At 54.8% G+C, this 15,145-nt stretch overlaps 5 protein-coding genes across 5 annotated transcripts; 3 read left to right on the top strand and 2 right to left on the bottom strand.

The window, feature by feature from the left end:
• Nucleotides 1-252: 252 nt before the first annotated feature.
• Nucleotides 253-4,684, top strand: AYL99_02009 (hypothetical protein; the record flags this gene model as incomplete). The annotated part of the gene is made up of 6 exons (XM_018833525.1): nucleotides 253-657; nucleotides 750-1,050; nucleotides 2,103-2,126; nucleotides 2,175-2,582; nucleotides 2,740-3,805; nucleotides 3,904-4,684. 6 exons carry the CDS (start codon nucleotides 253-255, stop codon nucleotides 4,682-4,684), a joined length of 2,985 nt encoding a protein of 994 aa, XP_018696149.1.
• Nucleotides 4,685-4,995: 311 nt separating this feature from the next.
• AYL99_02008 (transketolase) lies at nucleotides 4,996-7,382 on the bottom strand (the record flags this gene model as incomplete). Its single annotated transcript, XM_018833524.1, has 4 exons — nucleotides 4,996-5,764; nucleotides 5,837-6,806; nucleotides 6,858-7,120; nucleotides 7,177-7,382. 4 exons carry the CDS (start codon nucleotides 7,380-7,382, stop codon nucleotides 4,996-4,998), a joined length of 2,208 nt encoding a protein of 735 aa, XP_018696148.1.
• An 827-nt stretch (nucleotides 7,383-8,209) lies between these two features.
• Nucleotides 8,210-9,271, top strand: AYL99_02007 (D-xylose reductase xyrA; the record flags this gene model as incomplete). The annotated part of the gene is made up of 3 exons (XM_018833523.1): nucleotides 8,210-8,275; nucleotides 8,331-8,609; nucleotides 8,669-9,271. 3 exons carry the CDS (start codon nucleotides 8,210-8,212, stop codon nucleotides 9,269-9,271), a joined length of 948 nt encoding a protein of 315 aa, XP_018696147.1.
• Nucleotides 9,272-9,454: 183 nt separating this feature from the next.
• Nucleotides 9,455-10,726, bottom strand: AYL99_02006 (hypothetical protein; the record flags this gene model as incomplete). Its single annotated transcript, XM_018833522.1, has 1 exon — nucleotides 9,455-10,726. The coding sequence occupies one exon, from the start codon at nucleotides 10,724-10,726 to the stop codon at nucleotides 9,455-9,457; it is 1,272 nt and encodes a 423-aa protein (XP_018696146.1).
• A 2,002-nt stretch (nucleotides 10,727-12,728) lies between these two features.
• Nucleotides 12,729-14,602, top strand: AYL99_02005 (hypothetical protein; the record flags this gene model as incomplete). Its single annotated transcript, XM_018833521.1, has 4 exons — nucleotides 12,729-13,298; nucleotides 13,356-13,412; nucleotides 13,514-13,647; nucleotides 13,708-14,602. 4 exons carry the CDS (start codon nucleotides 12,729-12,731, stop codon nucleotides 14,600-14,602), a joined length of 1,656 nt encoding a protein of 551 aa, XP_018696145.1.
• Nucleotides 14,603-15,145: the final 543 nt, after the last annotated feature.

Below are 15,145 nucleotides of genomic sequence, written 5' to 3'. Positions count from 1 at the left end.
CGAACTAGTCTGCAAGGCTAGCACCAAGCCGGAAGTTGGGCGAAAGTGAGCAAGTTTTTCTAAACACCAACCCTCTCACGAGGGACCAGCATCACGGTTATTCGGATACCAATGCACACTGCCCTGTATTTCAATATCATGTCTTCCGAGAAAGACAGTAGGCGCTTCCCGCTTTCGCCCTCTACCCTTTCTCTTCTTCCTCCCTGCTGAGACTGTCTCTCTCAACCAAGGATTGCTCACTGACAAGCAACCATGAGAGTTCCCAAATTAACCTCGCTCTTCGCCCTCGTATTCCTGCCACTTTGTAATTCTCACTTCATTATCCTCACTCCGCCACCTCTGGGAAACAACATCAACAATGAGGACCAATCGCCCTGCGGTGGCTTCAATCCCTCGAGTTCCGACAACATCACAGATTTCCACGTCGGCGGCGACGCTATCGGCCTCACGACCCTTCATGCACAAGCATATTTCGCCTACCGTGGACTGCAGGGCACGTCCCTGTCGGCTCCGAACTGGACTGTCCTGATCCCGACTGTCGAAGAATTTGGCCTGAACAGTTTCTGTCAACCCGCCATCACAGCCCCAGCTTCCTGGGCAGGGTCGGCGGGTTTGCTCCAGGTCATCCAGGACGCGGAAGACGGCGTGCATTACCAGGTATAAACTTCTCCCATAAGTGCATGGTGACTCAAGAGCTGGGCTCTAGATAAACGAATGGTTTGCTGACCTCTCTCTTTCCAACATTTTAGTGCATGCATGTCAACTTCGTTGCAGGAGTTGGCACGCCGCCATCGGCATGCAGCAATTCATCGGGTGTCTCTGCGCAGTACGCAGATGATCCCGCCTTCGACACTATCGAGGGTTCTGCATCACCAGCGCCGTCTTCGACGCAGGCTTCCACCTCTCCAACCCAGGCAACATCGCCTTCCACGTCCTCAGCCTCAGCCTCAGCCTCTTCACCCACCTCGGCATCCGCAGCGCCTCCCACGATGAGGCTCAGCTTCGCAGAAATTTGGCTTCTGGCTGGCCTGCTAGCATTGATGTTCGCTGGTTTGACATAACAGTGGGATCCTATGTTCTCGACATGTTGCTAGAGATGTGCCCATGACTGGGTCATTGTGAAATGGGGTTTTCTACCTCAGAGCCTGTCCAGATATACCCATCTATACGGGGGAAGTGTAGCAAATGTTCTAGTTAGAATAGTCTGATCGTTGTCGATGTTGCCTAAGGAAGTCTACGACGACTCGTATGTATCCCGTACCTCGACAATGATAGTATCACCGACCGCAAGCTACGTGGCCGGGCTCATAGCGCCAAGTCTGACGTTCATAAGGAGCACAGGGCCTGGAGCTGAGGCTAGTGAGGCTAGACTTCTAAAATGGAGGAAGCTCTCCGCCCTGCCCTTGGCAGGTCACTTGGCAGGTCACTTGGCATGAGACCGTCTTCCGCCCTACGGCTGCGAATACGAACAATTTTCAGCTCCTCCCTCCCATCCTCCTTGAGAGGGACTAATCGGAGATCAGTGGTTGCAACCAAAAATACATTCAGGACATTATGGAACAGGGACAATCGAATACCGCGGGTGTCGGTAGGCAATTCTTCACATGGACGCCACTCAACACACTGTATCTTTTGCGATGGCGGGCTCAAGGAGCATATTACTGCCCTCATCAGTCTGCGGCTGAGATAGCCTCCGAGCGGGCTCTCTTGGCCATTCAATCACTGGACCTATCCCACCAAGCGATCCAGAGAGGGTTTGTCGCTCCATCTCCCAGTTCAGCAGCGTGAGCATTTTTCATCATCACGGCCCGTCCACGTCTGAAAGAAGATACAAGTCCTCCTGAGCACTTTGCTTTGTGTTCTGTACTTTATTCTCTGCCATCTCTTCTTATCATAACGAAGATCTTCTCCTTTCCAACGCCCGACATTAAAAAGAGACTGGTAATCCCATAATCCCGTTGAAATGCGATTGTTTCCGGCTTGTTCTCGGGCACTGTCCCTCCTGCTTCGGGTCACGACTCAGGTTTTATGGGCAGGACAAGTAGTGGGGGCATTCGTGCGATCAGAGACTGGATATACTGATGCTTGCTCCGAAATTGCAGCCAATTTTGAAGCTTACTACAATGGTATTGCTCTCTGGCCACTACACTGCCCTTCTCGGCTAACGTGACTAGGCGACCTCCTCGCATTCTTGCTTGATCCAGAAGTGGCATATGAATGCTTAAGCTCTATACCGGTTATTCAAGAGCATGCGGAAGCATTGGTTGCGAGTCTTCGAGGCTACTTGGAGATGCAAAGCACCCTTGACTATCTGTCGGCTCCCACTACCGGATGGCTTTTCCCGCCTGTCGACATTGTCCATGTCCTGAGTCAAATTTGGACCAAGCTCGTCAACAACCAATACTCGAGCGAGTACGACTTGCAGGTTGATTTGCATACCATGACCCTGCTGGGCAAAGACGACCATTTCATAACGAAAGGTCCGCTGTTGAACGCGCTGACATTCGAGCGACGGCCAGATGCGGTTCCCTTGATCTCGCTGTCTGAAGATGGGAAACAAATACCCTCCGTCTACCTTCTATGTATGCCCTTCCTAAGTTTCCGTCCCTCAATCTCACAGAAATGGAGCCTCATCGTAACTCCGATGATGATGAGAATATGCCACCATCCCCCAACCTGCGGATTGATACAGACAGACACCAGCGAGACTCAGTGCATGGAAACTAATGTACGAAATAGGGGACAGATTCTACCAGGGAGAACAAGGGGAGCTCAAGCTCCGATCCGACCATGCTTATTCGGCCATCACCAAAATCAACGGTATCGATGTTCAAGAATTCCTGCAGGTGGAGTCATTGACCGGCACGTCCCAGGATCTGGACTCCTTGTACAACGGCATGATGCATCCCTACGGGCTTTTCGAGAGCCCCGAATTCTACCCTGGACCTTACACAAACTACACATTCCAAAATGGATCGGTCATGCCATTCAGAAACTACGCTAATTGGAGGAAGAACAATTTGACAGGAGTTGCCAACGCCATCGACATGTATGCCCTGTTTTTCCAAACTGTCGACCTCTCTAGTGACGATGGCGAGGACGACCCCGATAGCGATAGCGCTTCTGCACATCCAAGGAAAATAGTGAAGCGGCAAGTACCCGCGCCTGCTATCTACTCAGACGACGCTGGCGCAATCTCAGGGTATTGGGGCGACGGTATCCCGGATGATGTCGCCGTCCTAACCATCTCCGGCTTCTCCCCCGCCGACTCTGGAGGGTCAGATTCCAAATCCCAGAAAACCCTTCAAGCAATCCTGGAGGCCACCAAGGAGCTCGGCAAGGAAAAGTTGATCATCGACCTGCGGCAGAACGGGGGCGGATCTGTCAGACTGTGCTTGGAGACGATGGTGCAGCTGTTCCCCGACACGCCGCCCGACACCAAGTCCAGCATGAGAGCCAACGGTGCCCAAAAGGCCATCGTCGAGTACTTCAGTGAACAGACCCGAATTGCCGAAAACGCAGATCCCAGTACGGGAACCGACGTGACTGAAGTCGATGCCGAGCGCTCCTATTCCCCCTGGGCGTACCAGACCGTCATGTCGCCAAAGGTTAAGCCGTTCAACAACATGGACCACTACTACGGCCCTTACCGCGAGGGTCCCGGGTATTTCACCTCGTATTTCCAGGAAAACTATACCAACAACGAGTACTCCATGATCGACCATTCAGAGATAGTCCTCACGCAAGCAGTTCCGGGGAAACAGTGGCCGTACAGCCCCGAAAACATGATTATCTTGACCGACGGGTAAGGTGTATTCCAGCCATAGACAGGACCCTACGTTCCTTTAGGACCCCATTTAACGTTACCTCTAAGGCGAGCCGTATACTAACACGCTACCACAGAATCTGTGCGTCGGCATGCTCAATATTCGTCGAACACCTGAAGAACAAGTTCCGCGTCATGAGCATCGTCATCGGCGGCCGGCCCCAGACAGGCCCCATGCAAACCATCGGTGGCGTGCGTGGCAGCAGATTGTTCGAATACCCTCACCTGGTCAACATGTTGATTGCGTACCAGAACCAGACGACGGCGAACCCGGACTCCGCCGACCCGACGTTCGACAACTGGGACTACGGACCCGCCTCGCGTTTCGGGACCTACCTCCGTGTCAACGGCTTCAACGCCTACCGCCTGGGCGAGCCGCACAACATCCCGCTCCACTTCGCCTACGAGGCCGCCGACTGCCGCATCTGGTACACGCCCGAGATGATCGAGGACGACAAGGTGCTGTGGAGCCGCGTGGCCGAGCTGGCGTTCGGGAACCGCGTGGGCGACGTGATCGAGTCGCCCTACTGTGTCGATGGGAGCACCAAACACCCGACCAGCATCAGCGGGGGTGTTCGGCAGGGAGATCTGGGTCCGCAGACGCCGCCTGACAGCGCTTTCCCGCAGTACACCGGGTGGATCGTGAACGGCACGCAGATCACGCAGGACGATCTGGGCCGTGCGCATGGATTCGGACCGGGTGCACACCACGAATACGAATACGACGACGATAGTGACAGCGAGGATGAAGGCACGGGCGTCGATCCGGTCGCGCTGGAGAATTTCAAGGATCTGTGCTCGCAGACTATCACTGAGGAGCAGTGGTTTCTGAAGCTCATGTGCCTGAACGTACAGTGATCAGATGAGGATGTCCTAGAAATAGTTGGATAGCTTGCTCTTGGGGGGACATCGTGGCGTATGGTCTTTATAGCGTACTGTTCAATCCCACAAAATGGCCACCGTCGGAGGAGAAACGTGGAGTTCTCTCCTTGGGCGTCTAAGAAGACGGCGTTATATCAGCCTTCGGTAGATACGAGGGATGTCCAAGTATTGGCAGACAGTCATGTTTTTATATATAGGAGAGAGATGGAGCATGATAATACCCAACACCGGCGCCATACCAGAGCCTGTTTGCATTATTATCGCCCAAAGTCCCCCTTGCCCCCCTTCTATGCATCCGTTTTCGCACACGTCAATTCTACAAAGTCATGCCTCAAGTCCGGATCCGCCTTCCAATCGTCCAGATATCCCGCGATCCGGGCCACCATCGAGGGGACGTCGAAGCCAAAGTACTCGTACGCCTTCGGCCCGGGCAGCGACTTGCCAAAGCGCTTCGTGCTCATGCATACGGCCGCGTGGGCGTAGCGCTCCCACCCGTTCGCCGCGTACGCCTCGATCACCACGACGGGCACGCCGCTCTGGCGCTGGAGCACGTGGCGCTGATACGCGCGCGGCTGGGCGTCGAAGAGGCGCTGGCACGGGAATGACACCGTCCGCACTTTCAGACCGTGGGAGGAGCTGCGCAGCTCGGCCGCCACGCGGACGGCGAGGTTGAGCTCGGCCCCGACGCCGATCAGCGTCAGATCGGCGGTTCCTGAGACGACTTCTTCGAGGACGTACGCGCCCTTGGCCACTTCGGTGCGTTTGGTCAGGCCGGTCAGCTGTGGGAGCGCGTGGCGGGACGTGGAGATGATGGACGACATGTGTCTGGCTTTGATGGCCTCGATCCAGGCACCTGCGGTCTCCTCACTGTCTCCCGGTCGGATGTACAGCAAGTTCGGCATGGCGCGGTACAGCGCGGCAAGCTCGATGGGTTGGTGCGTCGGCCCATCTTCGCCCATGCCAATCGAATCGTGCGTCGCGGCGTGGATGACTTGCAGGTGCTGCAGCGCGCCCATTCGGACGGCCGGAGCTGCGTATAGGTAGAACATGAAGAAGCTGGTGCATCCGTCATTAGTACAGCTATCACTATGGGAGCGGGGACATCATGGAGCCACTCCGTCTTCTTACCTTGATGTAACCGGAATGAACATCCCAGGATGATAGGCTGCCAACCCATTCGAAATGGCCGCCATGGCATGTTCCCTGACACCATAGTGGATGAACCGCCCAGAATAACTTCCCGTCCCCAGAGAAGGGGGCTCGAAATCTTCCTTGGTCTTCCAGCTCATGTACACCGACGGAGACAGGTCGGCAGTCCCAACCATGAACCGGTCAAGTCTTTCAGCGAGCGGGTTGAAGACCAATCCTGACGCGGCGCGGGTTGCCGTCGGCTTTGAGGGGAGGGGATGCGGAATCAGAGACTCCCAGCTGTCCGGTAAGTGACCACTGATGCGTGTTGCATATTCTTCGGCCAGGTCAGGGTAAACTTGGCTGTACTCCTGGAGCATGTGATTCCACTCGGTCACCAGAGACTGTCCTCGGGAGGGGAGCCCACTGAAGAACTCGCGAACCGTGTCGGGGATGACATATCGCTGTTCTGGATCGAACCCGTAGAGTCTTTTGAGGGCCATAACCGTGTCCACTCCCAGCGCTGCTCCGTGCGCCACGGCGTCCCCAGCAACGGCCGTGTCGACGCCGATGACAGTGTGGCAATTCACGAACGTTGGGCGGTCTGAGACACGAGAAGCCTCCAGAGCCTTGACGATGCCCCGAACATCCCAGCACCCGTCTGCGATCTCGATCACATTCCAGCCACAAGCCCTCATTTTGGCATTGATGTCCTCGGTGTTGGTCAGACTGACCGGGCCGTCGCAGGTGATCTGGTTGTTGTCGTATATCACGGTAAGGTTACCCAGACGCATGTGCCCGGCAAAGGAGATGGCCTCGAGCCCGACCCCTTCTTGGAGGCAGGCATCACCGACCATACACCAGACATGGTCGGACACGATGTCGAAGCCTGGTCGGTTGAACTTGGCCGCGAGATGCTTGGAAGCCATGGCCATTCCCACCGCATTGGCGATGCCCTGACCAAGTGGACCTGATCGTCAATTAGCATTTTGATAGATTTCTCGCGATGATAGCAGCGCACCCGTGGTGACCTCGATCCCCTCGTGCTCGATCTCCGGGTGGCCGGGGCACAGCGAGTCGGTCCGATCCGAATGATATGACTTCAGCTGTTCCAGCGTCATGGCCTTGTAGCCGGTCAGATGCAAAAAGCAGTATTGAAACAAGCAGGTATGGCCGTTGGACAGCACAAACCGATCGCGGTTGATCCAATCTGGACTGTGCGGCGCGTAGTGCATCACGTATTTCCACAACGCAACACCAATGGCAGCCATTCCCATCGCGCCTCTGGTTGAATTCTTAGCCTTTGATCTTCAGAAGGACGGTGCATAAGATGATGGTACCCTGGATGCCCGCCTTTGAATTGCTGGCATAGGTCGGCGATGAGCACTCTGAAGCTCTTCAACACCAGTTCTTCTTCGGGGCTCAGCTGAGTTGAGGCATTCGTTGTTGATGTTGTCTGGCCCTTTTTCACACTGTTGGCCAGCTTGTAGTCGGCGTCGGGGAGTTGCATTGACTGTCCCTCGACGGGAACAGCAATAGGGCTCATGCTGTGTGGTGACTGCAGCGTGTCCCTGTTCAAGATCTGCAGAGAGGTCCCTAATGGAAATCACGAAGAAAAGCGTGCTGTAGGGTCAAGGTGTGAAAAGCACGCGGGGGATGTTATGAAACGGAATGAAATGGTCAACTTTCCTCCATGTTTGTGAACGGCAGTTCCCAATCGCGGTACATGTCGCTCAAGTCATGGGTTCGAGTACGAAATACTAGACCTTAGCCAGTCAGAGACGGCGTCAAAGGCCTTCCAGCACCGGCTGGGCACATCAGCTCCAGACAATCTGTACACAGTGAATCCAAATGAGATATGCAAGTCGAGGCTCTCAAGGACCGCGGTGAACGAAGGTTGTCTGAAGGAGTGAGGCGCCCCCGTTTCGTGGTTATTTTGGTCGTTCCGCCACTGGGGCAGATAATCTATTTTGCCTATTATGGCCTGTATAGGAAATAATAGCCACCAGAATACTCCCGGTAGAGCCACTTGGTCCACTAGGAACGCAACCCGCTTCTCCGCCGAATTGCGTGACGTCGAAGCTCGTCATGACCTGCTGGCTTTGCCAACTGCCGCGAACCAGCGAGTGTAAAAAATTCATAGCCCACGTGTACGATCCAACTCAATCTTTTTTGTGAGCTGTGAGTTTCAGATTGATATTCAAAGTCGCTCCTTGGCTTCAACATTTGCCATACGAGAGGAAAAGCAGGTGTTGCTAAACGTCCTCACAACGAGAATTCTCGCATTGAGTGAGGCAAACAGGAACGACAAACCCAGCTAGACATCCAGAGAATATGGCTTCGGATACAGTCACTTTAGCCTCCGGGCACAAAATGCCCCTGGTCGGCTTTGGACTGTGGAAAGTCCCAGCCGACAAGGCCGCTGACACCGTCTATCACGTGAGTATGCCATAGACAACTATCTCATTCGGCCAGGGCTGATGTCTCTGAAAAGGCCATCAAAGCTGGCTACCGGCTTTTTGACGGCGCGTATGACTATCAAAATGAAAAACAGGCTGGCGAGGGTATTCGCCGTGCCATCAACGAGGGACTGGTCCGGCGCGAGGACATTTTTGTCACGACGAAGCTCTGGAACAACTACCACCAACGTGATCATGCATTGGCGATGGCCAAGGCCCAGAATGAAGCTTGGGGTCTGGGATATATCGACTTGTACTTGATTCACTTCCCCATCGCACTCAAGTACATTGAGCCAGAGAAATTGCGATATCCAGTGAGTTTACCCCATCACAGTTACCTGATTACCTGGCAAACGAGGTACTGACCGAACAGGGTTGGTGGATGGATGCAGAGCAGAAGGTGATTGAGAGAGCCAACGTGCCCATCCAAGAAACGTGGCAGGTGTTGGAGGAGGTCGTGGACCAAGGAATCGTCAAATCGATTGGTATCTCCAACGCCCAGGCACAGACACTGTACGACATCCAGACATACTGCCGACACCCGATCTCTTCTCTCCAGATCGAGCATCACCCGTATCTCGTGCAGCCCGATCTCATCGAGCTGGCGCAGGAAGAGAAGATCGTCATCACTGCCTACTCTTCGTTCGGCCCGCAGAGTTTCTTGGAGTTGCCGGCCGCGTTTCGAGAGAGGGCGAAAGACATCCCTCTTTTGTTCGACGTCGAGCCCGTCAAGAAAGCAGCGGCCAGAACGAACAAGACCCCGGCTCAGGTGCTGCTGCGGTGGGCCACGCAGCGAAACATTGCCGTCATCCCCAAGTCCAACAACATCGATCGCCTCGCACAGAACCTGGAAGTGGGAGGTGGCAGCTTCGAGCTGACGCAGGAGGAGATCAAAGCGATTAGCGCTCTCGATAAGGGGCTTAGGTTCAACGATCCTGGCTTTTATCTCCACAAACCATTGCGGATTTTCGCATGAAGGCAGTTGGGGTTGTAAGTGGTGGTATAAGGATGTATCTCCCTTGGCTACTGAAACTTCAGGACGTTCAAGATCGATGAAGCGGTCAATCCACGCATGTACCTAAATCTATTTCTATCATTGAATATTTGAATATTTAAACAATGGCAGCTCTCTGGAAAGTTCATCCAGACCTGATATCAGCTACGGTACAATCTCCTGATCGTCCACAATTTGAACTTTTATGCTTCTTTTCGTAGGATCAGAGCACACCTTCATTGCCTCGACAGCCTCTTGCAGCGGAAACGTGTGCGTCACCAAGGCGTCTAGATTCAGCACCTGACCATTTGCGAGAGCGTTGATGCCCGCAGGCCAGGTGTCAGAGTACCGGTTGATGAACCTGAGTTGGATCTCCGCCAGGCTGAGGTGCATGAAGGGGAGATTGTTCATGATACTCCGCCCGACCCCGACCACCATGACCACTCCGGCCCGCCGACAGCTATACGCGGCCGTGACGACGCTCGCTTCGACCCCCGTGCATTCCAGGACTGTTGTCGGCGCATGGTACTCGCCGGCATCAGGGATGCCCTTTTCAACGTCGCGACCGCCCGCGCAGCCGAAGAGTAATCTGATCTCCTCCGACGCTTGTAGCGGACTCTTCGAAGGCTGGACATGGTACGTTTGACATCCTGGCACAAATTGCCTCGCGAAGTCCAAGCGTGATTCCTCGACATCCGTGATCACCAACGGCCACGCCCCTGACGCTCTTGCGGCAGCCAACGCGATCAAACCGATCGGACCGGCGCCACACACCAGGACCGGCTGACCGATCCCTATCGATCCTTTGCACTGTCTGATGGCGTGCAGAATGACAGACAGCGGCTCGAGAAGCGCACCCTGTGCGAAGGTCATGCTATCGGGGAGTTTGTGGCAATAACGAGCCTCGTGGGCGAGAAAACGCCTAATGGTGCCGCCGTGGCACACGCCGGAGAAGGCCACCTTCTCGCACAGATTGTATTTGCCGGATGTACAGAGGAAGCACATCTGACAGGGGACCTGAGGCTCAATCGCGACTCGGTCCCCCGGGGCAAGATGCGTGACGGCTGAGCCGACCTCGAGGACCACGCCGGATGCTTCGTGGCCCAGAATGTGCGAGTGGTTGACAACGAGAGGTCCGATGGCTCCTCGATGCCACAGATGGAGGTCTGAACCGCAAATCCCCGTGACACGGACGTGGATCAGGACTTCGGTTGATCGTATCCTCGGTATTGAAGATTCCTTGAGATGGATAGTGTGGTTTGGCGTAACGAAGAGAGAGGGGTTCTTGTACAGGGCGAATCTAGAATTCTGGTCGTCAACAGAAGGAGTCGCCACATCCCCGTTCGAGATTTCTGTTACGCTGGCGACAGGCGCTTTGGGGACTGGTATGTCGCCATTGATGAGCTGAGAGCTCGTGAGGCTCGCTGAGGGCGCCATGTTGGGAGATTGGAGGCGCGAGAGAGGTTCAACACTGCAAATGGTTCTTCTACTTAGGTACGTGAGAACCAGTTGAAAAGATCTCCGAATCTTTCAGATTGGCGACTAGGGGGGCACGTCTGCAAGCAGAGATTCGATACTGGTAAAGCACGGCTTTGTGCAAGCGACAAGCCAGCGGCGAGGACAGCCCGAGGGCCAAGTCGGGGTGTCGCGTACAGTTGGCTCGCCGGACTGAGCTGAGCCGGTGTAACGGGGTGGTCATTTCCGATCCTGATGGCCCTCGGGGGCACCATACATGGGCGAAAGTATCGGCAATTGAATCCTTTGCCCATATAGGGTTGGCTTACCTCGGAGCCTCTGACGGATAGGAAGAGCCCATAATGCGAGCAGCACCTTTTCGCTCGGAGTCTACGCTATCTGGCCTGCTGCTTCGGGTATCTTTAAGCACCGCTCATCTTCCGGGAGCTTATGTCGTCGATCAATGAAAGCCCCTCTGCTGCGGCTACGAAGCGGGGCAAAAACAGAACGGCACGGGGAAAAAAAGAGAGAGGCAAAATAGCTCGAGGCACTACTTTCTCGTTTGGCCGACGTCTGGGACTCGAAGGCAAAATTTGGGCAATTGCTGTAATACTCATCCTGTCTCAATACCGTCGCTCCACAAAAGCAGCACACGCATCAATGGAGAGGCTCGAGCAGCTGGAGCGCTCCTTGGAACTGCCCACAACGCAAACAATCAGCTGATTCAACAGGCAATTCCAAACACGTCGTCGCAACGTTCTGTCATTGGGTTCAATGCTAATGTTGATGTGTCAAAAGCGCCTCCCACCCCCTTTGGCTCAGTTAGGACGGTTTTATCTCCGCTATTGCCACAGTTCATCGGTCATTCCAAAAGTGTCTGGCTCAGGGGCTCTGTGATTCACTTTCTCCCCTCGTTCACCCATAGAATAGTACGAGGTGTTTATAACTGGCGCTTGCCAGGGACCAGGGCTGCTCCTCTTTACGTAGAAGGACTCCAGGATTCCAAGTCCCTCGATCAATTGCCCACAAAAGACTGCAGCGAAGTCATTACTATGAAAAGGTCACGGTTGAGCGAAGGAATATGCCTTTCTACACTATTTCGCTTGTGAGCTTTGCAAGAGGACCCTCTGTAGCCTAGATCACGAAGAAACAGTCCCGAGAACCAACGGCATAGTAGCGTCCGGTGGTAATCTACAGTAGCACGCCTACGAACTTCTACATCTCAACAGCCACTTCCATGCTTCAAACTCGGCGTCTCGGTAGCTCATAAGGGCTAACGAAGGGAAGTTTGACAGAGAAGAGAGCTATCCACAGAGCTCGCTGGTTTGGATAGAGCACACACTCGTCGGTAATTTGACGGGTGGGCGTGCCCTGAGTATTTGCATATGCACTGGCGAATCAACTCGGCAGGCTACACTCCGACCCAGTTCGTAGTGGAGAGCCTGGGGTAACGCATGACTTTACCTGGGGCAGTACAAATCATATCCCATTCGGGCATGGCCACCATATAGTACGACGTCGCGTGGACATAGACAGAAGGGGGATTGAGCAAAACCATGTTCACGCATCAGGAGACTAGCTCCCTACAGTGGTAGTACCTACCTCTTTAGGACATTTCAGCCTCACATTTCCCAATTAGTCTCAATACCCGCTCACGGTCTCCACATCTCTCCAAGAATAAGCACCAATTGTGGCCAGCGACCCGCACAACAACCCTGGGCAGAAATTTCGGCAATTCCTCCGCCCTTCGCTTGCAGGCCGCGTGCCTGTTGCCCATGGGGTCTTGCATGTTGAATCTGGTTCTAGAAAAGGACCTCCATATCCCTCCCCCATTGTGCCTGCTGCTGCTCTTGCTGTCGCTGGATCATGTCCCTTGTCGTGCTGTCTGACCTTCACCCACTGCTACTATTTCTTCCACCACCGAGTCCTGCTGTTTGTTAATAGCAAGAAGAAACCATTCATACCTGTGCCGCCTTGACTATTCATGGAGAACCCCAACATCTCCCAACTCGGGACGGCGGACCCTGAGAGACAATCCCTCGATGCCACGAGGAAGGAAAAGCTCAGCGTCGACCACATGGAGGTCACCGCGGACGAGCAGCTCGGCCACCTGGCCAACCAGGAAGATCACGAGTTGGGCGTGTGGCTGTCTCTGAAAAGATACCCGTGGTCGTGCGCCTGGTGCGTCTACGCTTGTTGGACCATCATCCTGGCGGCCTTCGAGGTCCAGGCGGGAGGGTCTGTGCTGGGGATCCCCGAGTTCCGCAAGGACTTCGGCTCGTCCTTCGACGGCAACTACGTCCTGCCTGCCGAGTGGCAGTCGGCCTTCAACGCCGCCCCCGTGGCATCAGCCATCGTCGGCGTGCTGGGCGGCGCCGCCATCGCCGACATCATTGGCCGTAAGTTTACCCTGATCGGCGGGTTGGCCATCAGCTTCGCGGCCATCAGCATCGAGTTTGCTGCGACGACGAATCCGGTCTTCTTCGGTGGAAAGTTCTTGAACGGCTTTGCGGTCGGCGCTATTCAGGGCGTCATGACCACTTATGTCGGAGAGGTATGTCAAGCATTAATCGCTGCAGAGTCTTGAGTTTATGGCTAACAGACGGCTTAGATTACACCACATGCCTGGAGAGGCATTTTCACAGTCGGCATCGGCGTCGCTTTTGGTGTACGTGGCCATCCTTCCTCCTCCTGCCATTGTCTAGGATTATGACAGCCTTAGACAGAGTGAACAAATTTGAAAACATGAGTGCTGACTCCACGTCCCAGATTGGCCCCCTCTTGGCCTTTATCATTGTCAATTACACCGGCGACGTCGATACTCGTTGGGCCTACCGGGTGGTGTTCTGCTGCCAATACGGTTTCGCCGGTGTCTCCGCGATCCTGTCTCCTTTCATGCCCGAGTATGTATATCTTGACTCCTCTACTGGTTGCGACCGTCGCTGACATTTCGTGCCTTATAGATCTCCCTGGTGGCTAGCTTCAAAAGGAAAACCCGAAAAGGCGCTTAAGAGTCTCGCCATGCTGGGCCAGAAAGGCGAGGAGGGCAAAAAGAGGCTGGCGCTGATCCAGCTGACACTCGAAGAGATCCGGCAGGAGACCGAGGGCGTCACTTACCTGGAATGCTTCCGGCGGTCCAACCTCCGACGCACCATCATCAGCATCGGACCCCTGATCATCCAGGTGCTGACGGGCATCACCTTCGTCGCGGGATACTTCACCTACTACCTCCAGCTGGCGGGCTACTCGGCCAAGGAGAGCTTCCGGATCCAGATCGCGCAGCCGGTGCTGTCGATCGTGGGCAACCTCATGGCGGCGTACCTGATCGACCGGGTCGGACGACGCAACCTGACCTTCTACGGACTGGCGATCTTGGTGGTACTGCTGTTCATCGAGGGCGGGCTGGCCACGGGCGGCAGCCCAGGCGAGATCAAGGGCACGGTGGCCATAATCCTGATCTACAGCTGGATGTACAACGTGTCGATCGGGTCGACGGCCTTCTCGATCATGACGGAGACGGCCACGGCGCGGCTGCGCGTCAAGACCATCGCCATCGGCCTGGCCCTGCAGAACTCGGTCAACGTCATGTGGCAGTTCGTGCTGCCCTACATGTTCAACCCGGACAAGGGCAACCTCGGCGGGAAAGTCGCCTTCGTCTTCGGCGGGCCCAGCTTCCTCTGCCTCTGCTATTTGTGGTTCTTCCAGCCCGAGACCAGTGGCCGCACCTACGAGGAGATCGATGAGATGTTTGCCAAGCGCGTCCCCGCCCGGCAGTTCAAGTCGTACAAGACGGACGCCCAGGCGAAGGGTGAGGTGGTCAAGGACACCGTGGAGCTGCAAAAGCCCGTTGATGCTTGAGAAGGAGAGGGGTTTCGAGCCGCAGAAGGTCGACGACATCATTGGGTCGTGACACACGCAAGTTCTCTAGCTGTTACATTACCGAAGGATGATTCGCCCCCTCGGCGGTGGTGGTCGTCTAGTAATGTGCAGCAACTTGGCTCGAGGTAATTGTATAGAATGCGTTAGGTCTTTGTATCTCTCTTAGCCAAATGTACAGCTTCAATCGGTTAAGCCATTAGCAGATTGTACGAAGGGCTCTGAAGGAAACCTTTCAACCCCGGTATTGTCAGGATAATATATAGCGACTCTGTCGCTTTGCCTTGCAGCATACAGGCGCCCAATGTCACCAACTGATAAAGGACTATTGGGCACGACAGTAAATCAAGGAGAATCTGTCAGGTGGTTCCTGATACGCTTCATGGTGCCGTTCTAGGTGCAGACAAGGTTATCCTGACCGATACTCTATCATGTCTTCGCACAATTACCAGTCTCATATTCTTGAAAGAGAACCGTGTTGTCTAGCGATGGGATAGGGTGATTCGTTTTCACTACCTGCCCAGA

The sequence above is a fragment of the Fonsecaea erecta genome (assembly GCF_001651985.1).
Source record: "Fonsecaea erecta strain CBS 125763 chromosome Unknown Scaff2, whole genome shotgun sequence".
NCBI classification, from domain to species: domain Eukaryota; kingdom Fungi; phylum Ascomycota; class Eurotiomycetes; order Chaetothyriales; family Herpotrichiellaceae; genus Fonsecaea; species Fonsecaea erecta.
Note: the sequence above shows the minus strand (reverse complement) of the source record. Positions and strands in the feature narration are given on the sequence as shown.